This window comes from Scyliorhinus torazame, chromosome 15, assembly GCF_047496885.1.
Source record: "Scyliorhinus torazame isolate Kashiwa2021f chromosome 15, sScyTor2.1, whole genome shotgun sequence".
Lineage (NCBI taxonomy): Eukaryota > Metazoa > Chordata > Chondrichthyes > Carcharhiniformes > Scyliorhinidae > Scyliorhinus > Scyliorhinus torazame.
This window is the reverse complement of record NC_092721.1, coordinates 157020927-157045619: the sequence shown is the minus strand read 5'-3', so window position 1 is coordinate 157045619 and position 24693 is coordinate 157020927. Positions and strand designations below refer to the sequence as shown.

The 24693-nt window shown below is 47.0% G+C and overlaps 1 protein-coding gene across 6 annotated transcripts in view; it reads right to left on the bottom strand.

Annotated features, from left to right (window-relative positions):
• The window catches only part of LOC140391931 (protein furry homolog), a 790380-nt gene that overhangs the window by 523387 nt on the left and 242300 nt on the right, over positions 1-24693 (bottom strand). For all 6 annotated transcript variants that reach the window (XM_072476991.1, XM_072476992.1, XM_072476988.1 and 3 more), the window contains one exon: positions 12812-13011. In XM_072476991.1, the coding sequence (XP_072333092.1) occupies positions 12812-12931 (120 nt within the window). In that variant the 5' untranslated portion in view covers positions 12932-13011. The remainder of the gene's footprint in view (positions 1-12811; positions 13012-24693) is intronic.

The following is a 24693-nucleotide window of genomic DNA, read 5'->3' as shown; positions in this document are numbered from 1 at the left end:
TGTTGTCCCATTTACAGCTCCGCGTTCGCTTGGCCCACTGGATAATACATTCCTTGTCCAAGAACCTGTGGAATCTCACCACCATTGCCCTCGGAGGGTCCCCCGTCCGTGGCTTCCTCGCAAGGGCTCTATACGCCCTGTCCACCTCCAAGGGTCGGGAGAATGTCCCCTCCCCCAGCAGCTTCTCAAACATACCGGCTACGTATGCCCCAGCATCAGCTCACTCAGACCCCTCCGGGAGCCCGACAATTCTTAGGTTCTGCCGGCGGGACCTATTCTCTAGGTCCTCCACCTTCTCCAGAAGCCTTTTCTGCTGGTCTCTCAACATCCCCACCTCCAGCCCCACCGCAGTTTGATGTTCCTCCTGCTCAGCCAGCGCCTTCTCAACCTTCTGGATTGCCCGATCCTGGGTGTCCAATCTGTGCTCCAGCTGATCAATCTACTCTTTTAATTGGGTCCAGGCAGCCCTGTTTCTGCTTGGCAATGCCGTCCTGGATGACCTGCATCAGCTGCTCTGTTGATCGCTGGGCCGACACCCCAGGGGTCCGGTCCTCGGCCATGCTGTCTCCTGCTGCAGCTTCAGCCCGGCCCTTGCCTGTCTTTTTATTTCTGCCTTTTTGTGCACTTCTGGTTCTTTTCTCCAGACTCCGATATGTGGAAATGGTGCCCAATTGCCTCAGCCTTCGAATTTACAGTTTAAAACCGGAGAAAAGTCGGAGGGAAAGGTCCAACGGTCCGACCAGAGCAGGAGCCACCAAATGTGCGACTTACTCCTTCATAGCCACCACCGGAACAGTCCAGGGCCAAGTGGTTTTGAGTGTGAGTTTTACAGGGAGATTAAGCATCCATTGGTGGGTATGTACTGTTACTCTTTCGAGGTAGGGCTGCTGCCACCAGCACTTCGGGAGGCTAACATCTCCCTGATTTTGAAGACAAGTAATAATCCAGAGGAGTGTGCCTCTTACAGGCCAATCTCTTATATGAATGCTGACTTTAAATTATCCAAGGTAAAGGCAAAATGGCTGGAGGGTATCAGGCAGGGTTTATTACGGGCAGGTAGTAATATTAGGAGATTGTTGAAAAGAGCACCCTGTTTGGTGTTCTCCTTGGATGCGGGAAACGCCTTTGATAGGGTTGAATGGAGTTATTTTGTGTACACGATGCAGAGATTTGGACTAAGTGAGGATTTTGACAAATGGATTCAGGTGTTGTATCATAGGCCTGTTGTAGTGGTGCTCACGAATAGCTTTAGGTCTGAGAATTTTGGAGATCCAAGGCGGGACCAGTCAGGGTTGCCCTCAATCCCCCTTGTTACTTGCACTGGCCACAGAGCCTCTGACAGAAGCATTAGGCAGGAACCCTAATATCAGTGCTGGAATGTGGGGATAAGCAGCTCAAGATTACGCTTTATGCAGACGGTGTACTGATATTTGTCTCAAAGCCAGATGTCTTGAATCCCGCTGTCATTGGTGTGATAGATAGATTTGGTGCCTTCTCCGGTTAGAAGCTAGATTTTACAAAGTCCGAGGCCATGCTGGTGGGTGAGCAGAGGGGTAGACCTCCCCTCAGGTTGTCCACGTTGGGGTTTAAGTACCTGGGTGTCGTGATTACCCGTTTTTAGGAAGTTGTACAGAGCCAATTTTCCTCAGTTTATTGCTTTCATTAGGTGGTACCTGGCTCACTGGTCGTCCCCACCATCCTCGGCAGGATTGCCTTGATTAAAATTAATGTGTTGTCAAGATTGTTATATTCCCTGCAGATGCTGCCAATATTATTGTCAGCTAGATTTTTAAAGGAGATTAATGGATGATTAGTTTGTTTATCTGGAATAAGAAGAAGCCTCGCCTAAAGTTTTACTAAGCTCCAGCTTCCGGGGTGTCTGAGGCTGTCCTGAACATTAGGCTGTTATCAACTGGTTTCTCACCTCAAGTTCGTAAGAAATTGGGTTTGGAAGGACCCTGCTTCCATTTGGCCCGACATTGAGGCTGGCCAGTTAGCTTAATCTTGGAAGATCTTGTTATTTTTGGAGACATTAAGGCTGCTACTGCAAAATGTGATAATCCTATTATTGTCAATACCCGTAGAGCAGGGAGATTGGTCGATCTAAACTGACCCACTCTCTCTCCCATCCAGGGCAGCCAAGACTTCCCACTGGGTCTTATGGACCATGATTCAACACATGGGGGCAATAGGGGCTTTAGTACGCTGGGAGACAGGTTCAGAGACGCTTCCTTGACATCCTTTGAACAAACAATTTGGCATCCCGAGGCGTTCCTTTTTCAAGCATTTACAGCTTAGATACTTTGTCCCTAACAGGGTGACTTAATGTCTTGACTCCGCCAATTCCCCTGAAGGAAAAAATCCTGAATTCTGTGGAGCTGAAAAAGTTAATTAGTAAGTTCTACGACACCCTGGGCGAAATTCTCCGTAATCGGCGCGCTGTCCACCGACCGGCGCCAAAAACGGCACAAATCAGTCCGGCATCGCGCCGCCACAAAGGTGCGGAATCCTCCGCATCTTGAGTGGACGAGCCCTAACCTTGAGGGGCGAGGCCCGCGCCGGACTGATTTCCGCCCCGCCAGCTGGCGGGAAAGGCCTTTGGTGCCCCGCCGTCTGGCGCGGAAATGACATTGCCGGGCGGCGCATGCACGGGAGCGTCAGCGGCCGCTCACGGTATCCCTGCGCATGCGCAGTGGAGGGGGTCTCTTCCGCCTCCGCCATGGTGGAGACCATGGCGAAGGCAGAAGGAAAAGAGTGCCCCCACGGCACAGGCCCGCCCGCGGATCGGTGGGCCCCGATCGCGATCCAGGCCACCGTGGGGGCATACCCCGGGGCCAGATCGCCCGCCCCCTCCCCAGGACCCCGGAGCCCGCCCGCGCCGCCTTGTCCCGCCGGTAAGAGAGGTGGTTTAATCCACGCCGGCGGGACAGGCATTCTAGCAGCGGGACTTCGGCCCATCCGGGCCGGAGAATCGCCGGGGGGGGGGGGGGGTGGGGGGGGGGGGCCGCCAACCAGCGCGGTGCGATTCCCGCCCCCGCCGAATCTCCGGTGCCGGAGAATTCGGCAACCGGCGTGGACGGGATTCACGCCCGCCCCCGGCGATTCTCCGACCCGGCGGGGGGTCGGAGAATCTCGCCCCCCCCCCCCCCCCCCCCTTGTTAGTACATTGGGTACCCTGCAGTCTTGGGAAAATAACTTTGGGACTAGATTTGATGAGGGGACATGGGGTAGTTTATGGGATTATGTCAGTAAAATTTCCGTTTGCAATAAAGTGAGGGAGACCTAATTTAAGATATTGCACCACTTGCATAGTCTTAGACACAGATTTGATCCTGATATATCCCCTATATGCCTAAAGTGCCTCGTAATCTAATGTTATTATAATGTGTATGGGCCTGTGTTAAGATTCAATCCTATTGGTCTGGTGTAGTCAGAGAGCTGGAGAAGATCTTTGAAAGAGCCTTCAAGTTTAATCCTTTGTTCCTAACTCTGGTCTTCCAGATGGTAGAATTACTGATACTAATGAAAAAAGGTTGTACAACATCCTGACTTTTGCAGCTCGTAAAAATATCCCGTGTTCCTGCATTAGTGATAAATATCCTTCAATTCAAAACTGGCATAAACTAGTTCCTGACATCGGTGATCTTCTAGAAATCTGATGCATTCCATAAAGTGTGGGATCCCGATCTTAAATTTATGGACTGCACCTTGTCGGACTTGCTCCTGTTAGGCTTTGCATGAGTCATATTGTATGGTATATGATTATGTATGTCCTGACCTCGCAATACATGAAGGTGTGTGCCCTGAACTGTTAATCTTTCCTATCAATATGGCCTTATCCTCATTTCTCCCGCAGTTGTATTCCATTATTAACTTGTTACTGGATTGCTTCAGCAATTTAGAATGGAGGCACTAGTTCCTTAAGTGTATGGTTCTAAACTTATCCTGTCTTGTTTGTTCCTAAATTTACAATAATTCTAGTTTGTCCTGTACCTGTTTTGCATTGTTTACCCTTTCCTTTGTGTTATTGGTAAACAAAATTGAAAAATCTAATAAAAAAAATATATTTTTTAAAAGGTTGTTCTAGGATTTTGACCCAGCGACAGTGGAGGAATGGTGATGTAGTCCCAAGCCATGATGGTGTGTGGCTTTCAGGGAAACTAGCAGCTAATGGTGTTCCCATGCATATGCTGCCCTTGCCCTTCTTGGTGATGGAGGTTGTGGGTTTGGAAAGTTGCTGCTGAAGGAACCTTGGTAAGTTCCTGCAGTGCATCTTGTAGATGGTACACACTGTTGTCACTGCAGACCAGTGGTGGAGAGAATGATGTAAGGTGATGGATGGGGTGCCAATCAAGTGGGCTGCTTTGTCTTGGATGGTGTCAAGCTTTGTGAGGACGGTTGGAGCTGCACTCATCCAGGCAAGTGAAGAGTATTCCATCACACTGCTGATTTGTGCCTTTTGTATGCTGGACAGGCAGGAGAGACAGTGGAATTCTGAGTTATTCGCTGCAGAATTCCCTGCTTCCTGTCACAATGTCAGCTGATGTTATAACTGGATGGAAAGATCCCAGAATAGAACCCTGGTTCTAAGTTTTTTTAAACTTTTGCTTTATGAAAATGAACAGGGTCACAGACCGCTAATTAGTTTTAGCAACAACAACAAAAATTATTAAACATGGAATAATTGGATTATACAATAATGCATTATTCCCCCCTTAGCTTAACAAATACACACAGGTTTTAAGATTCACACATATGGTAAAGTACATTTGAAGCTACAATAGTCTCATTAGCACACAAAGTTAATGTTTAAGGATTTCTCCTCAGAATCCCCCCTTATGAGAGTTTCCAAACTCCACTCCCAAAATGCACTTTTAAATTCCCTCATCTTAGCAGTTCTTACAGCGGTTTGCAATCCAGAATCCTCTTAAAGGCCTCTTCTGAACACCGCCCCCCCACTCCACTTTTGCACCAACCCCTTTTAGGATTCATTTGTCTTGACTGCTTTTATACACTCGAGGTCCAGCCACCGATTCCCACAAATATTTCAATTCATGTTTCGCAGGCTGCAGTAAAGTCCCACAAACCCAAAAATCACTTCAGATCTTTTTTTCTGGCATCTCGGCCTTCCTCTGAACTCTGGCAGTCCTCTGTTCTTGTACCTTTAATCTCAGATTGCCTGGAAACCTCTCTCCCTTTCTCCAGTTTCCTTAACTAGCTGCTCTTTGCATATCCATTATTCCATTGTATGATTTTTCTTATAGCAAAGCTGAGAGAGCTGTTCCCATTCAACAACTGCTTTTAGCAGAGCTGTAGATGTTCGCTCTCCCACTGCCCATCAGCAACCTGCTATAGCTAAAACAAAAAAAGGTAATTTTTTTTATTTTTTTTTACACAGTCTATCAACAACCTGCTGTAGCTAAAACAAAAAAGGTAATTTCCTCACACACACGCACCCACACATACACACACAAGGAGAGATACATAGTACCTTCCAGTCAGTGGCTCATTATTGCAACATGAAAGTGATGAGTGCCAAGTGGTGGAGGTAAGGGAAATACATCCGTTATTGCTTTAAATCAGACAAATGAGGCATTTCTTTGACCTGCTGGAAGTTCCTTCTTTCCACCACCTGTTCTTGGCTGGCACCTGTGCCTAACAGACATTCATTAGATGTAGATGGAAAGATTCCAGTGGAGGTCCTACCACCTGCCCGTGTGATTTACATTTCACCCCAGCGTCAGGACTTCTTTTCAACTGGTCAAATCCAGTCCAATATCTCGAACCTGGAATCATTTTTATCGTGAGACTAAGACCTGTGTCTTGAAAAAGATAATTGGATTGACTTTGTGCAATAGTGTAACCTTGGTGATAGCGAATAGTCAATGAAAATAAAGATCAAGAGAACGGGCTGTCAATTTGTTATCACTAAGTTTGGACTTCAACAAAGTCAAAGCTACATCCAATAACTCTACAATAACTGATCCTTTAATGTTCTAATGTACACAAAACATTATTATTATTATTTTTTAAACAGTACACGCAAATACCGATGATCACATCGTTTTGACATTACATCCAATTGTTTCCAAAACAATGTACAATATCACAGCTGTCGTCATATTGCAACTGTAATTTTTAATTTACCCAAGAGTTAACTAGTGCAAAGGATTTCAATCAGAACAACTATAAGGAAAGATTTCCCCTGTATCCATTTTATCGTGAAACTAAACTGATATATAAAGATCAAATAATGAACCAGGGAAGTCTTCCATCTAAATATCACCATATGGACAATAACATTTGGGGGGGGATTTTGAGCCATCAACATAAATTGTGACGTGGGCACACAATTGCACGAGAGTCAGAGATTCTCAGTGGCAAGATCTTGTTTTCGTTTTTCCGCTCCCCCTCAACGGTAAGGTAAAGAGGTTCCCACCTTTTCTATTTCAATAAATTGCAATAAATTTAAATATAATTGAAAACTTCTCTGCAATATGTCCCCCCTCACTGAATATTCATACCTTGCCGACTACAGGAAGAATATAAAGACCTGACGCAGTTGAAGGGAACCTGACTTTTGGGGGAGGGGGCGCAAAGCTAGGTATAACCCTACGGGAAGAGGGACATGCCAAATAGGCATTGCAAGTGTGGCATATGCCAGGGGGAGCCCCACTTGGGTGGGGTTCTCTATTTTTTGTGGGAGGTCACCCTGACACCTGCATGGGGGAGGGGAGCTTGACCCATGCTAGTGGGGGTGACCTCGGTGTCCATGGGGGGTTGGGGGGAGGGACACTTTATTTTCAAAGACGGTGCCCCGATCTCCGTGGAGCCAACATTGCCGTCTCTAGTCAAGTCCGCCATAGTGAAGTCTCGCTCCCAGATTCACTATGCACAGAGCGCCTGAATGTGGAAAGAAAACCTGTTGTCCAGCTGGGGGCTACATGCCGGTTTTCCCACCAAAATCGATACTCTAGAATCATAGAATTTACTGTGCAGAAGAAGGCATTTCGGCCCATCGAATCTGCACCGGCCCTTGGAAAGAGCACCCTTAAACCCACGCCTCCACCCTATCCCCGTAATCCGAACTAACCTTTTGGACACTAAGGGGCAATTTAGCATGGCCATTCCACCTAACCTGCACATCTTTAGACTCTGGGAGGAAACCGGAGCATCCAGAGGAAATCCACAGAGACACAGGAAGAAAGTGCAAACTCCACACAGTCACCCGAAGCTGGAATTGAACCTGGGACCCTGGAACTGTGAGGCAGCAGTGCTAATCAATGTGCCACCATGCCGCCTATCAAATTATCGGAAGACTCCACCCTTTGAAACCAAACTAAAGATCATTAACAACCAAACAGTTAATATGTAATTCTGTGCACCTGTAACTACCACTACTACTCAAATGTAGGACTGATCCACAAATCTATCAACCTTACATGCTCGTCTTCTGGGAAAGGTGATGCTGACTATTTCTTTTTAAAATTATCAAGCGTTTGGCAAGCTGGAATTGGGTACCATTTAAATCCACTGAAAATATAGAGAAAATTTAATTGTGATTGATGTTTCACACCCAGATTCACTTTATACATGAAATTTCTGCATGCATTTATTGTAAAGCCTGTACCGGTCATGATACCAACTTTATCCAAAATCCTCAGCACTCCCTTGTGCCGTATCCCTCTATACCCATCCTATCCATGTATTTGTTAAGATGCCTTTTGAACATTGTTAATGTATCTGCTTCCACAATCTCCCCTGGCAACGCGTTCCAGGCACTCACCACCCTCGTGTAAAAAATCCTGCCTCGCACATCTCCTCTAAACTTTGCCACACTGACCTTAAACCTATGCCCCCTGGTTACTGGCCCCTCCATTCTGGGAAAGAGTGCCTGCCCATCCACTCTATCCATGCCCCTCATAATCTTGTAGAACTCCATCAGGTCACCCCTCAACCTCAGTCGTTCTAATGAAAACAGTCCGAGTCTATTCAGCCTCTCCACATAGCCAACACCCTCCAGACCAGGCAACATCCTGGTTAACCTCTTCTGCACCCTCTCCAAAGTCTCCACATCCTGCTGGTAGTGTGGTGACCAGAATTGTACGCAATATTCCAAGTGCGGCCTTACCAAAGGTTCTACACAACTGTAGCATGACTGGCCAGTTTTCATACTCAAAGCCCCGTCCAATGAAGGCAAGCATTCCCCATGCCTATCTTGACCACCTTGTCCACTTGTGTTGCCACTTTCAAAGATTTGTGGACCTGCACGCCCAGATCGCTCTGACTTTCTATAATTCCAAGAGTTTTGCCATTTACGGTATATTTCCCCTCTATGTTAGACCTACCAAAATGCATTGCCTCACATTTGCCCAGATTAAACTCCATTTGCCATTTCTCTGCCCAAGTCTCCAACCTATCTATGTCCTGCTGTATCCTCTGACAATCCTCAATACTATCTGCCACTCCACAAATCTTGGTGTCATCCGCAAACTTAGTAATCAGATCAGCTAAGTTTTCCTCCAAATCGTTTATGTATACTACAAACAACAGAGGCCCCAGCACAGATTCCTGCGGAACACCACTAATCATAAGCTTCCATTCAGAAAAACATCCTTCTACTGCTACCCTTTGCCTTCTGTGACCGAGCCAGCTCTGCATCCATCTTACCCTTGCTGAAGATGTTGATGTTGACCTTGTTGGGAAATAAAGCACTTGCATGCTTGTATTAAGGAATAATATGCAGATAAAATATATTTAAGCCACCAGGCCCTGGACCAAATGATCATCCAAGATCATATTCACTTGGCATTTCCTTATGTAGAAACAACATTATGGCTATTTTTTTGAGTCTAATGGCAACAAACTGCTCATGGGAAAGGTCATTTTTGTGATTGAAAATCATCAAGAATGAACTGCAGACAACATGCTGCAAGGAAAATTATCTGCCCCGAGCATTACGTACATCAAAGGTAATAAATCTCGTAGCTTATCGTTTGAGGACATCATTGATGACATTGCTCTCCAAAAATCACGAAAGAAATGTTTTAAATTTTTTACTTCATGTGATGTGTTAGCAGACACACTGCAGGTTGTACGACTATTTTCATTTTGTAAGCTGCTGAATTGTGTAACAGCTTTTCTGTTAGTGTTGCTAAAAATATTTAATATAAAATTCATTAACATATTTAAATTTGAAAGTAGTACCTAATGTAAACAGGTATTTTGCAAAGTGTGTTTCAGTCAGATTATAATGTTTCATTTGTGCCTTCGCCTTTGTATTGTATATATGCAGATACAAAGGTTTCATATTTGTATTTTCAGTGTCCTTTCTGTGAGAATAGTAAAGTTTTGTTTTTATTGTTTGGGGCCTTTTAAATTTGACATATATCTTAGAGCCTTAGCATGTCAGAATCCAGACCAGTGATGCTGCTTTGAAGACTTGGATAGTGGAGAGGAAGAGAGAGGTGTTCCTCCCCTTCAGAAGGTGTAAAGTCCTCCAGGCAACAAGTCTGCTGCCAGTTGGCAGACATCAAAGAGGTGAACGTCAGGAGCTTAGCTTTCAGGGCATGGTTGAAATACTGAATGAAATTCAATGACTTCACCAGAGGTGCCATAGTAACAATTCTGCTGATGGATTCTGCACACAAGATAGAGGCTTAAAAGTCTTTGAAGATTCAGTAACAGGTGCTATCTTTCAGGAATGTCAGTTCACAGATGAATCTCTATATACTCTCTGGGTTGTCAGCAAATTGCAAGAAATTCTTCTCCCACCAGATGGTAAGAGGAGACTAGGCATCTGAAAAAGCAAATCTACTTGGAAACTACAGAGGTGGTCAGCACCCATGGGCTCATGTGTAGGACCTGGCTGCAGTGTTGGAAGCTTGGAGGTGACAAAGGTGGTCAGTACCCATGGGTTCCTATGTAGGACCTGGCTGCAGGAGTTGGAAGAAGGTGAATGAATTTCCGTGCTTTGCAAGGGGCAGTGAGGATGTTACGTGACAATGTACGTGCATATCTATAGGAGGCTATGTAGTGGGCATGGGAGGTGTCATTCAAGTGTTGTAATATTGTACACGTACACCTGTGCCAACTGAAGTCTCTGCATCCTGCAAGGATGTTGGCAGCTGGGGTGTTGGATTGGATTTGTTTCTTGTCGTATGTACAGAGGTACAGTGAAAAGTATTGTTCGGCATACAGTTCATACAGATCATTCCGTACATCATAGAATTCACAGTGCAGAAGGAGGCCATTCGGCCCATCGAGTCTGCACCGGCCCTTGGAAAGAGCACCCTATCCAAGCCCACACCTCCACCTTATCCCCATAACCCAGTAACCTCACCCAACCTTTTTGGACACGAAGGGCAATTTAGCATGGCCAATCCATCTAACCTGCACATCTTTGGACTGTGGGAGGAAACCAGAGCACCCAGAGGAAAACACACGCAGACACGAGGAGAACGTGCAGATTCCGCCCGGCAGTAACCCAAGCCGGGAATCGAACCTTGAACCCTGGAGCTGTGAAACCATGTGCTACCATGCTGCCCAAAGGAAATCTGGACCAGGCAACTTGTCCTCATAGCCAGCCTTCCCAGTACGTCCTTCCCCATCAATTTTCACCCTATCCATTACTTCTCCCATTTCCACTGATATTTTGTCACAAGACTGCCAATGCCACTTTCCTTCTCCATGAGCAGGTGGAGGGCTCTTACAACTCCAGACACTGCAGTGCCCTTACGATTGCCAATTATAATTTCATTGTGGGTTTTTAAACCGATGACCCACAATAAAATCTGTCCACATCCAGAGTTTAATTTCTGGCAAACCACCTGGAAGTGTATTTAAAGTAAGAGTGCACTTCTTCAGGAAAATTTGATTTTACTTCACGGAATCATAGAATTGACAGACTTGTTACAGCACAAAATGAGGCCATTCAGCTCATCGTGTCTGCGCCAGCTCTCTGAATAAGCAATTCACTGAGTGTCATTCCCCTACCTCTCCCCGTAACCCAGCACATTCTTCCTTTACTGCTAACAGTCTAATTCCCTTTTGAATACCTTGATTGAATCTGCCTTCACCACACTCTCAGGCAGTGCACTCCAGAACTTAACCACCTGCCTCAAGACTTCAATGTTGGATTGGTGCAGCGAGGAACTGAGTCAGTGTGAGTTACAGATGAGTTCAAACTGTTTCTCAAAAGTCTTTCTGGGGGTCCTATGCAAAAAGTCTTCACAAGGAGTGAATTTCTCTTCCCAACCAAAGCCAGGAAAACATCCAAAAACCAGGTCCATTACTGCTGAGGGGTGTCAGGTCCAGGAACATCATTCGTAAGACCTGGAAGTACAAGTAACCAGGAAAGTTTCCTGCAACACATTGCTGCAAGTGCTTCAATGACTAGCAACAATCTGAACAAGAAAGTAACAAGAATGAGTACAGTTACCAATCATCCAGCTCTCAACAACACATGGCAATGAATCTTTCCACCCCCCCCCGCTTCCATCATGTCCTTCACCACCAAGCACATGATACCACTCTCACCTTCGATACAAACTTCAGGGGGCAGTGCCACGTGGCACCTACGGGGAGGGGGGTGCTGGAGCTTCCCTCATGACACCATGCAAGCACTATTTTCTTCAAGATTTCTAGCCTTTGCACAATTACCAATTTATTAGTGGCTCTTTCCTCACTGCACATTGCATCAAGCTACTTTCTATTCAACAATTCATCCTGTTCATCCCTTGCTTCTTTTCGCACTCAACCTTGGCACAACAGCAACAGCCTCGCATATCTGCATTCCCTTTGTACAAAACACCCAATAACTCCCACTCCCTTTCTCTCCCTCTGCAGGATAAGGCACTGCATAACAACAAAGGAATAAACAAGACCACCCGCCACTCAAGCCAGAGCTTGAGATCAGCGACCCTACAAGAATTACACGATAGGACATTTGGAGGCCATATGCTTCTACAGAATCTCTGAATACTCTTCCTATGCTTTCATGAACCTCGGAGGAATCCATAAGCACCCAACTTGACTATATACCTTATATTGCGATGCCTCTGTCCAGCCTCTCAAGATCATCCACTTCTGTTCCTTTCCTCTGCATTCTTCCCAACAACCGGAGCATCTCAAGATAGGCATCTCAGAGGTAACTCCTTCTGACACTCCATTATTCTCATGCCTTGGTACAGAGACTCACACCTTGGCTGGGTTAGATAGTGAGGAGAGGCCTTCACTTAGGCCAGCAGCTCTCACAAGTAATCAGGGTCACCCAGGAGACAGCTCGCTTTTCTCCCTGGTCAGGTTTTCTCCCAGCTCTGCTAAGTGAAATGTGGCCTTCCAGAGCTCAAGTGAGAAAAAAACTGCTTCATACAAGCAGTTATATCACATACTTGAAGGCAAGTGACTGAGCCAGGCTCCAGTCAGGTTTACATTTATGCCAGTGCTCGGGAGACAGTACTTTCTTAGTGGAGAGGCTGAGGGTGCTCAGCATGTCAACACACCCATCACAACTGCACAAGTCCAAAACGCCAAATCGATGGGTTAAATTGTACACCGACTCATTAATGAGGTGCTTCATGGGAGATATTCAAAAGAAGATGCTTCATGCCTGGCTGCTAAACTGTTTGCTTTAATCAGTGCAGTGCCAAAGAAAACATAGTTTAATTTAATAGATCTACATTAACATTTATGAACGTGATTGCCCAGAGCTTCATCTAAAAAGATAGCTCTGGAAAAAAATAAAAGTTGGCAAGACTATATTAATTTTACAGGACCCCAAACTATGAGAAACATTTGTTCTTCAACTTACCAGCGGTTCTGCCATGATGATGCGAATCTTTCTTTCAGCCTGAGTGGTAAAGTTGGCAAATACGCTTTTTAAGACATATTCTCCTGACTTAATATCAGGGTCAACATTGACAGGCATCATGGCTGGTGGACCTCTGTCACCTTGTAAGCTGCTTGTAGGTGTTGTTGGCGGTTTGATGTATCCGTTGCCTACTGGGGAAGCTGGGGAAAAAAAAACAGAATATTCAGTAAACTGTCTAAACAACACATTTAGCAAACAAACATTTTGACAAAAAATCAGGGGCGGGATTCTCCGACCCTGCGCCGGGTCGGAGAATCGCCGGCGGACCGCGTGAATTGCGCCACGCCGCCGGCACGTGGTTCTCCCGCCATTGGCGCCGGCGTGGTTGACGCGGTGCTGGACGCTCTACGCGGCCGGCCCACCGATTCTCTGGCCCAGGTGGGCCGAGCGGCCTTAAGAAAAGAGCGGAGTCCCGCCGGTGCCGTTCTAACGTGCTCTGAGCCGGCGGGACCTTGGCGTGCAAGGGTCAGGTTGCGGCCTTTTGGGGGGGGGGGGGGGGGTCTCTTCGAAGTGGCCTGGCCCTCGATCGGGGCACCGGCCTCTGTGGCTGGGGGCCTCCTTTCCTACGCGCCGGCCCCTGTAGTCCTGCGCCATGTTGTGTCGGGGCCAGCGCGTTGAAGGCCACTGCACATGCGCGCATTGGCGCCGGTGCCACTGTGCATGCGCGGATCCCACGGTGCACAGTTCGCACCGGGATCTGCAGCTGGAGCGGCGCAAACCGCTCCAGCGCCGTGCTGGCCCGAATTAGTCGTGGGAGTGGCCCGTTCACGCCGTCGTATAACGCGGCGGCGTTTACGACGGCGTGGACATTCTGCCGCAGGATTGGAGAACCCCGCTGTTATGGGCGTGGCGTTTCCAGAACCCCAAAATGTATCATGGAGTTCAACCAACCTCACCCTTTAATGGATTTGTTACTTTTCCTAGCACACGGCTTTTTCCCTAAGTGTGGGATTACAATTATGGACACGTGGGTTTTTAAACTCAAACACTGTTTATTCCATGAACTCAACTTAACATTTTAAATAAACATTGGATCTCTTAACACCCCTTACTTCAAAGATAGCTCAGAAAATATTGCAACAGTAAATAATTCCGAAAAATGTTTCTTCAAACTTCCAAGAGACTGAACACCTTTAAACAAAATCACATCAGGTTAAAGGCTTCACTATTATAAGTTTAAATCACCCAAATGATCCAGAGATCCAGCTCACTGCAAACACAGACACACACAAGCTGCTTTTCAAACTGCAACTGCAGCTCTCTGGAAACACACAGACCCACACAAGCTGCTTTTTCAAACTGCAAAACTAAACTGCAAAATGGCTGACCCGAGCTCAGCCCCACCCACTCTCTGACATCACTGTTTTCTTAAAGGTACATTGCTTAAACATCCATGCCTGAAAGGTACTCTCACATGACACTGCGCATTGTTCGCAAGGTTGCATTTCACTAAAAGAATAGGGCAGATGGTATTAACCATCAAAGCATGTAAGAAGCAAAGTAAGAGATTTTACACAATATTTACTTTCAACATTTGTCACCATCAATCCTTTAGCTTTCCTTTGTGGTGAAATATTGAAAAGCTTGCACACTGACATTTCCCAGGTACAAAAGTAACAGAAGTATTCAAAATGTCAAATAAAAACTGAAAATGCTGCAAAAGCTCAGCAGCTCTGGCAGCATCTGTGGAGAGAGAAACAGAGTTATTGTTTCAAGACCCACTGAGCTTTTCCAGCATTTTCTGTTTTATTTCAGATTTCCAACACCAGTGTTGTGCTTTTATATTATAAATATTCCTCTTCCATACATTGTGGACCCACTGAATTGCATACTTCACAGAGGGGGCAATGGTGTACTGGTATTTTCACTGGACTGGTAATCCAGAGACCAGGATAATGTCTGGGGTCCTGGATTTGAATCCCACCATGGCAGATGTTTAAATTTGAATTTAATGAAATTCTGGAATTCAACCACTATCGTAAAAACCCACCTGGTTCTCTAATACCCTTTTAGAAATAAAATTGGTCATCCTTATCTGGTCCAGATCCACTGCAACGTGGTTGACTCTTACATGCCCTCTGAAATGGCCTAGCAAACTACTCAATTCAAGGGCAATAAATGCAGCATGGCTTCAGTTGCTGAGGGTATCAGTATTGCTATTGAAGAGTTGTCACCAATAGGATTTACAAGTGGCTCAAAGATGCTGAAGGTTGAATAGGTGCACCCTTGGCTTTTGGTTTGTGTGCCACAGCTACCATGCTGGTGGGCATCACATCAGCCTCTTGTATTGTTCTGTGTGTTGAATCGTCCGTGCCCCACAACGCCCCTCCCCCCATCATCTGTTATGACTCCTGTTGTGCCCTTGAAGCTACCTGTGTTCAAATATAATTTGCATCTGTTGTAATAGCCTTGATTATGGCCTGGATTTTCAATCCTTGGTCAGGATTCCAACAGTCAGATCATTTTCGGGTCCTGACCCCATCACGGCAGTGAGACAACCTGATTTTTAAAGGGAAAGGTCTTAATTGGCCCAGAGGCAAGTTCAACACCAAATTAAGGACATTGGACACGGTAAGTAGGAATTAGTTCTGGCGACTTTACAAGGCAAATGACAGCCATTACTGAGCTCGCCACTGCCTGGAGGAATAGAGATGGCAAGAGAGCAGAGGACCAGCAGCCTTCCCGTCCAGCCAAGTGCCCAAATACACACTCCTCACATACTCAAACTACTCTGATCGAGCAATGGCAACTTTTTGCCATTGAATGAATACCTCTGATTGACTGTCCTTTCTTATTCAAGATTATTCACGAGCAGCAGCAATCAATAATGTGCTCCCCTCACCAGCCCCCACCCAAGCTACCGACAGCTGTGCACTAACATTCCCCAAACTATTCACGCTTCCTGTTTTTAACTTTGAAAATTTGATTCTGTCCCTCTCCAGCCTGTTAATGGGTTCTTCAACGAGCTTAACTGCAAGTTAATTGGAGGATACAGGTTGCTAGGCCCCTGGCCTCACCGACCTGCCTGTAAAAGAAATTGTGCGTCATGGGCGTGTTGGATAAACGACGTGCTATTTTCAGTACATGTCTGCACCTCACCGAGTCTCCACAGGCAATTGAAAATTAAACCTTGCAAGTCATCTGTCTGGCGGAATTAAGACCATCCCATTCTTACCACAAATTACATGATCCTGATTTTTATGAACTATCCCACTCAGGTAGGAAATCACCTGCCAGATACTGGCAGGTGTCTGCTTAATATATTTAAATTTGGGTTACATGATGCCATTGGGATCCCAATATGGCTTTAACCGGACAAAAAACTTGCAGGATTGATATCAGAAACTGACTGACACAACTGGATCAATATTTAAAGGGGCACCCACTTGCACTTTTTGGATTAATAGAATTGCTGGTCTGAATTTTTAGGATAGCAGAGGCTCGGCCCCCACCATCCGAAGGGGTGACAGGGAACACATCCCCACCGACTCCAGCAGCACCGTTACCAGGTTATGCTCTAATGAGCATTGATTGGCATAAGGTGGAACTTCCACCTTTACTCTGCAAAGTTTTGCAAAAGGGATTTCCCAGGATTGACCTAGGGAAGCCTCTGCTTTACAACATGCCTACCATCCCTGCCCCATAGTAGTTAAAGTCTAAAGTCACGTTCCCGGTGATGACTAGCAACAGTGGGAAATCATTGTTTGGATCAGAAACGGTGGCAGTTACAATGGGGGAGAAAGCAGAGGAAATGTTGGTTTCAGTCAAGGCTGGGAAGGGGCAGTCATAACAGATGCCCGAGGAGCAACAGGAGGATATTTGGAAAGCTACCGTTATTAAAAGTACAAACAGGGGAAGGCACAGTGGTGCAGTGATTAGCAGTGCTGCCTCACAATGTTCGATCCCGGCCCCGGGTCCATGTGGAGTTTGCACATTCTCTCAGTGTCTGCGTGGGTCTCACCCCCACAACCAAGTGGGGTGGAGTAACTGGGTTACGGGAACAGGATGAGGGCGTGGGCTTGAGTGGGGTGCTCTTTCCAAGAGCCGGTGCAGATTCGATGGGCCGAATGGCTTCCTTCTGCATTGTAAAGTCTAAATTCTATGCACAGGGTACGTGGATTGGCCATGCTAAATTCCCTCTTAATTAGAAAAAACATTTTTAAAAAGTACAAACAGATGGCACATCACAAATGGCAACATAGACATGCCTGGAGAAGCCCTTTTGGGAATCACAATTTCTACACTATTAGAAAAGACAGGCTTCCAATTGTGTATTGGGCCCGATATAAATTCTCATTCACTTAAGGTTCTTCTAAAAGTAATTTAAAAGACATATGGGCAGGAATCTCCCACCCTCACGGCGGAGATGGCTCACCATTGGTCGCCCGTGGGATCTTCCAGTCCTATCAATATAATTTTTAAAAATTGTTTGTTGAAAAATGTTACATTACAAACAAAATAATATAAAATAATTAATTCAAGCCATGATGACAACACGCCAATCAAATGCACTCATTAACTTAACTCCTCCCAACAATAAACTAAACCCCTTCACCACTGACGGTGACTAGCTCTTTAAAAAAAAGGAAATGAATGGCAGCCATCTTAGGTAGAACCCTTCTACCGACCCCCTAATGGTGTACTTGACCGTCTCCATATGGTAGGAGACTGCCACCCAAGCAGAACTTGTCACAGGACCATTGACGAGGCAAAGGCGAGGACATCTGCCTCTCCTCCACACCACCCACCATCGGCGAGTCCAATACGTCGAAAATGGCCACCAACGAACATAACCCCAGATCAACTTTAAGTATCTCTGACATGGTGTTGAAGAAAGACCCAAAAGTTGACTAATTTGGGATAAGACCAGGAAATATACGAGTGTGGTCAGTTGGTCTCGAGAACAACGCTCACACAGGTCCTACACCCCAGAGAAAAATCCACTCATCTTCATCTTGGTCAGATGAGCCCAGTGCACAAGAGGACGTTGGGTTGATCCTGTGAAGAGCTTGATCCCACACCTCATAATTCGGAATATGAACCAATTCACCCTCCCATTTAACCTCATTCAATGGAACTGACTCCGCTGATAGCATCTGGCCGTACAGGCACAAAATAATTCCCGCCCAAAGACAATATACTCTTCAATAAGGAGGAGGGTGGAGCCAAGGAGAAAGAGGGAAAAGCCTTCCGCGAAAAACCGTGATTCTGAAAGTATTGGCAATTCGAGTAATGTGAGCACCTCACAGCTCCCAAGTGGATTCCCATGGGTACACGTGCCATGACGCAGGCTGTTGTTACTGCCCAGCATCCCAATCAGACTGTGAAGCCTGGACACTTGTCTTGAACTCCAGAGGCATCAACACCACAGAGGCAGCAGCCAACATTTGAATACCCAAGAGCTGGGCCTCAGTATTTGGGACATCCCGGGACCAGAGGGGGTGTGTGTGGACCGGGGAGGTAACCAGCGTCTGGTCCAATGACATTACGAGCATGTGTCTGGGGTACAGCGTCTAGGCTCCAGTGCCCAGGGCCACCCCTGCAGCTGGGGGCACGTGTGTTGGATGGCACCCTGAACGATGCCAGGGGTTGTGAAGGCAGGGACGCTCGGGGCATCAGAGGGTACCGAGTGGAAGCCATAGCGGATTGTCAGACTCGCACACTCTCCATTTCCTTACAGATATTAGATCATGGATGAAAATCTAGGCCCCGCGGATGCTGACCTCATGGTGGCATTGGCAGGTCAGGCGGCTAGACGCTGCAGAAGGCGGCAGCCCATGTGCAGAGGCCCCGCCCCACACCCTGAGGATCCGGCCGCCCATCAGCCAGTGAAGGACCCAGAGGTGAAGGCCGGAGATGGTCCATGGTGTACAGTCGTCGCTGGTCTTTCAAACAGATGACGAACAGCATGTGCTGCAGGAGACTCCACCTCAACAAAGGAGATGGTGCGGCACTTGTGCCATGTTCTTGCGGACTTGGCACCACATGAAGGAGGAGGATCCCCACTCCCGGTGGCTGTCAAGGTCACAGAGTCCTGAACCTTTACGCCTCAGGATCATTCCAGGGCTCTAGCGGGGACTTGTGTGGCATATCCCACCCAACAGCCCAAATGTGCATCTGTGAAGTCACAGATGTCATGTTTGCCCGGTCAGAAAACTATATAAACTTTGACCTGGACCAGACCCATCAAGATGCCGAGCAGCAGCATTCTCCGCCATCGCCAGGATACCCCAGATCCAGGGAGTAATAGATTGCACGTCGGTCACCTTGCACGCACCAGCCAGTCCGGGAGCACCCTTCTTCAACAGAAAGATCTTCCACTCCCTGAATGCCCTACTTCTGTGGGGCCACCACTTGAAGATTATGCAGGTGTGTGTACACTTCCCAGGAAGTGTGCATGACAGCTACATCCTGGGATAGTCGGAGATCCCCGGCGTCTTCAAGGCATAGGCCAGGATGACCTGTTGGATCTTGTGGGATCGCTTAGGTCCTGGCTAATGACTCCAGTACAGAGGCTGGCAACCGATGTGGAGACCCTATATAATGAGGCCCAAGTGGCCACCCAGGCTAGCATTGGGCAGTGCAGCGGACAGCTCAAGATGCGGCTCCGATGCTGCACTAAAGCACAGCCCCAGGAGGATCGCCCACTTTGTGGTGATCTGTTGTGCCCTTCACAACCTGGCACAGCAGTGCGGTGACGTGCTGGAGGTTCAGGATCATGCTGCCACCTCCAAGGAGGAAGACGAAGAGGAGCCAGATCGGGAGGAGCTGAAGGTCTAGCCCTGAGAGGACCCGTGGGATCAGCCAGTAGGTGGAGGACAGGCAGCGGCATCGAGAGTCCGGCATGCCTGGAGGACCAGCGAGGCCGTCATCCTCACCCATTCCACATGGCTTCGTCCCTCATCTCTTCCCCCTCCCCACTCACTGTCCCCCTCCAACCCATGCCACCCCCCCCACCATCCACTCCAAACCCCCCGCCCTCCCTCCCACAATCACTCTGATTCACCCTCCCAGGATCTGTGTTACATCACTTCAGGGTGATGGGCTGTGTCAGCACTGTCAGCAGGTCGATGATAACAGGTTGTGAGCTGAGCTTTGGTGCTCCTCAATCTATGCCACAGTCAGATCCCCGCCTGTCTGCTGACAGCTCGCTCACACCCATCGTCCTCACATGGTCTGCATTGCTGGGGCGGGGGCATCATCTCCCTGATCCTCTATCTGCTTAGCCCTCTCTGTGCTACACCACTACATCTGGGTTTATCACCAGGCTGCACATCATTAGTGGGGCAGCCTGCTGCTCACTGCGTCCCATGGCCTTTGATGCCCCGTGGCAGGCGTCCTCCGGAGAGTTTGGGGTTGAAGGACCCAGTCTTACTTGGCGGCGGCACATGCCTTGGTATGCCACCCTGGTTCGCACACTGACCCAGAGATGTGCCATTGTCGGGCAGGTGAATTCGGGAGAGCTGGTGACCCTCGTTGCCACCCCATGGGGAGGTTCCGGGTCAGTCTCCAGTGCTCCATCCTCCCATCGGTGCTTGTAGGGCCCTGGGCGTCACCTCGAGTCAGAAGGACAGCTCGATTCAGCTCCAGATGAGTCATTGGGCTCTGCTAGCCTTGGTGTTGATGCCCTCACCGGTGCCCCCTGTGAGCAGGCCATGCTCTGCAGCTCGCCAATGTCCACCTGCGTCTGGGACACAGGCCTCAGCAACCGGGACATGCTCTGGAACACTTCAGCGCTACCCACCCGAGACTGGGTTATGATCCGCCGCACCCAGTCAAAGGTCCACCTGAGACTGGGACATGCTCCGCAGCGCCTCGGAAAGGTCCACCTGCTTCAAAGACATGTCCCCCAGCAACTCTGAAATGCTGTCGAGGCATTCAGCCATGCCTGTCACTAACTGGACTACTCGTTGGACTCCACAAGTCATGGCGTTGACCTCGTGACCATGGCTCTCCACTGCGGTCGCCACCCTAGCAGTGTTGGGCTCGATGTCACGCATTGCCGGCGCAATCTCCTACCCAGTGGCCTTTGGAGCTCCTCCAATTGGCTATGGACCCGCTGGGTCGATAGCCGATTATAGAACAAAGAGATTTAGGAGTACAGATTCATAACTCCTTGAAAGTGGAGTCACAGGTGGGCAGGGTTTAGTGAAGAAGATATTCGGCATGCTTGGTTCCATTGGTCAGAACATTGAATACAGGAGTTGGGACGTCTTGTTGAAGTTGTACAAGACATTAGTAAGGCCTCACTTGGAATACGGTGTACAGTTCTGGTCAGCCTATTATAGAAAGGATATTATTAAACTAGAAAGTGTAGAAAAGATTTACTACGATGCTACCGGGACTTGATTGTTTTGAGTTATAAGGAGAGGCTGGATAGACTGGGACATTTTGCCCTTGAGAGTAGGAGACTTAAGGGTGATCTTACAGAGGTCTATAAAATACTGAGGGGCACAGATAAGGTAAATAGTCAACATATTTTCCCAAAGGTAGGGGAGTCTAAAACTACAGGGCATATGTTTAAGGTGAGGGGGGAGAGATACAAAAGGGTCCAGAGTGACACAGAGGGTGGGGAATGTCTGGGACGAGCTGCCAGAGCAGTAGTAGAGGTGGGTACAATTTTGTCTTTTAAAAAGCATTTAGACAAGTTATATGGGTAAGATGGGTATGGAGGGATATGGGCCAAAAGCGAGCAATTGGGACTAGCTTAGTGGTCAAAACTGGGAGGGATGTACAAGTTGGGCCGAAGGGCCTGTTTCTATGCTGTAAACCTCTATGACTCTATGGAGTGTTGCTAACATCACCCTCTGAATGTCATGGCCGCACCCTATCGACTGTATCAGCTCCAGGGTTGACTGGTCCAGAGGCTCAGCGTCTGACCTGTATTCAATTAGGTCATGGGATCCAGCAGATCTCCAAATGTTGTCCCTCCCGGACGTTCCTGCCTCCAACTGTGTGGTGCGGGGGGGGGGGTGCAGATTGGCCAATGCCGTCGGATGGTGACCCAGCGTGAGAGTGGTCATGTAGTCAGTTGGAGCAAAGAATCATCATCCTGACATGAACAACTCACGTGTGACAGGTCATCTGGGTGGGTGCCCCCCTCTGCGGCTCAGGCCCGACGTTGGTGACCGATCTGTCCTCGGCTACCACCATCACCTCCAGGCCCATTCCGTGTAGAAGTGAGGAACCCAAGGTTCGGCATCCCACCGTCCGTCTGGGCCCTACCAAGTCTGTTGTGGGCCAACCTCTCTTGCAGGGACTTAAAGGGAGCACCGTGAGCTGCATGCTTCATTCATCGTGCGGAGGGGGAGGGGGGTGGCAGTGGAAGGTGCAGGGTCATCGGTTGTGGGGGGCGCAGGTTGGCATCTTCAAATCGTGGAGCTTGTCTACTTTGCTCTGTTGCATCGGTTTAAGTGCTGCTCCCCCTTGTTAGCAGGGAGCTGTCTGGTGTGGTCCTGGCGAATCATCCAGTGGGACAGTCATTTGCAGTGTGAAGCCTGTGGGGCATCATTAAGTGCCCTAAGTAACGTCAGATACCGCTGATGGCCTAACCGGGTCGGCCATCAGGAAACACCCAGCAATTCCCGCTCGCTACCATACTTAGAACTAATTTGGTTACATCACGCCCTCCATCTCTGTATTGAGTTCGGTCACTGCAAAATTGGCCTCAAGGTGGCAAAATTCTTCAAAATAGATTGTGGGTGCTACCGAGTCTAGATGTATCAATCATATGAAGTGGAAGATGACAGTCATCTGTGCCATTTCGATACACATACTTCGGAACACTCTGGGATATCAGAAATATATTAATTATTGGAAGCAGCCAGAGATATTCTCATACATTTTATATCCTAAGCAAATGTTCCAAAATAGTCTCAACGCGAGTCCTTTAAAATCACTCTCAAGTTGAGATCCTGATTTCTTATAGCTTTCTGCTCCTATTTGACAAGCGTGTACAAGTATCATATGGGTAATTTGATACCGTCAGTCACTTGTTCCTTATTTAGAATGGCAGAGGCTCTCAACACTAAGGAACATGAATTAATTTCATAGAAGCTTGCCAGACCCGAATTCAATCTCCATGTGTAAATAGGGTATTGGACTCCTTTCATTCACACACACTTTGATGTACAGTTAAAATATGCTCCTAAGACTGTAGCTTCTCAAATTGACTTGCCCACAACATATTATAATTTTTGCTGCAGTTTCTGTTTTGAAACTGGACTTCCTAATTGCATAGCTGGTTGCATTCATTATTTTAAAATTACTAATACTAAATTATATCTATTGGCTACTGCTAATTTTTAAAGTATTGAACTACCAAAATGGAGCAACGAAATAAAACTATTCAAAAGCAAATTTTAAGCAAAAAAAGTCATTTTTCAATCAGATGAAGAAAAAGCAACTATTGAATAGTTAGCTTTAAATTTTGACAGTGAAATTTTGACAGTGATGCTATGATTTAAAACCACAGGTATATTTACTTTGTTATTCCAATAGCCTGTGTAGATAATTGATTTTCTAATTCAAAGCAATGATGTAGAATAATTTCATTTTTATAAAATTCTGTTATCTTAGTGTTTAATTATTATACAGTTGTACTTTAATATTAGGCATCTATTCTGTTGGTTTAGTGTTGCTACCTACTTTGTTGGATAACCTGGATACATTTTTTTTAAATAAAATTGTCCATGGTTGACATGTCCTGCCTCACAAAAACATTAAAAATCCTTCAGTACAGAGTACCTAACAAGCCGTTTTATCAAGCTCATCACAGTGGACTTCCTCCAACAGGCTGTTGTGATCTCCATTAGCTCCAGTTTATCTGTGCAATGTAATTGCTATAATTCTTTGAACTAAAAAGATGTGCATAAATATTTGTTCTGGCATTTTGTCACCCATTTCCTGTGGTACGTGACGTCGTATATGAAACTACCCAGTATTTTGGCAATTTAAAATAAAGTTCTGAAGGGATGTATTGTTGCAATACAGCTTACGCCCAACTGCCCAGCAGTTGAGCTTTCCAAACCTGAAGGTCAGAGAAAAGATCATTTTTAGAGGAGGTACACGATGATGGACTACAACATGCATAGTGACTGCATGTCTATATTTATCCACATACTAAGCTATGGATTACTAAAATGTCTATAAGTGTGGATGGCACAAGTGAAGTTTCTCGATATAAAAAGTTGTCACTCTCCAAAATGATTTTAGATGTTCAATATAAAGTTTAAATTAAATAAATGCCACTAAACACTGACAATTGTATATATTAGCTTATTATTGACATGACAGTGGTTAACATACTAAAAATATGCAGCTGAATCAAGCATATGTTGGCAATAGGTACAGATACCTCAGATTCCAACACAGTAAACCCTAGAACATTCAGTGGGTGCCACAAGTCAATGCAAAGCTACAATTTTTATCCAGAAGTATTCAGAACATTGTTGCAGAAAAATCCTGTGTGTCAATATTTGGGACGCGATCTAACTGAAAAGTTTCCCAACAGCCGACCGCGAGGCAGTTACTGGTAGCTAACATTAGGGGTGTTAATGATGCACTACGGGCATCACGTCAGCTGATCAACGCAGGGACCGTACCCAGCAGCTCCCCGCTAATGGGGGGGGGGGGGGGGGGGGGGGAGCAGCACTTAAACTGAACTCGCAGAGCAAACCTCAGACACCACGCAGCCAGGCCACTGCACAGACCAGCTCCGCAATGCGAGGCTGCCGACCTGGCCAGGCTGATGTACGCATGGGCCCGGAGGGTCAGCCAGAGGGCAGCAGAGTCAGTTGCCGTCAGCTCGGGGAGTGTCATCA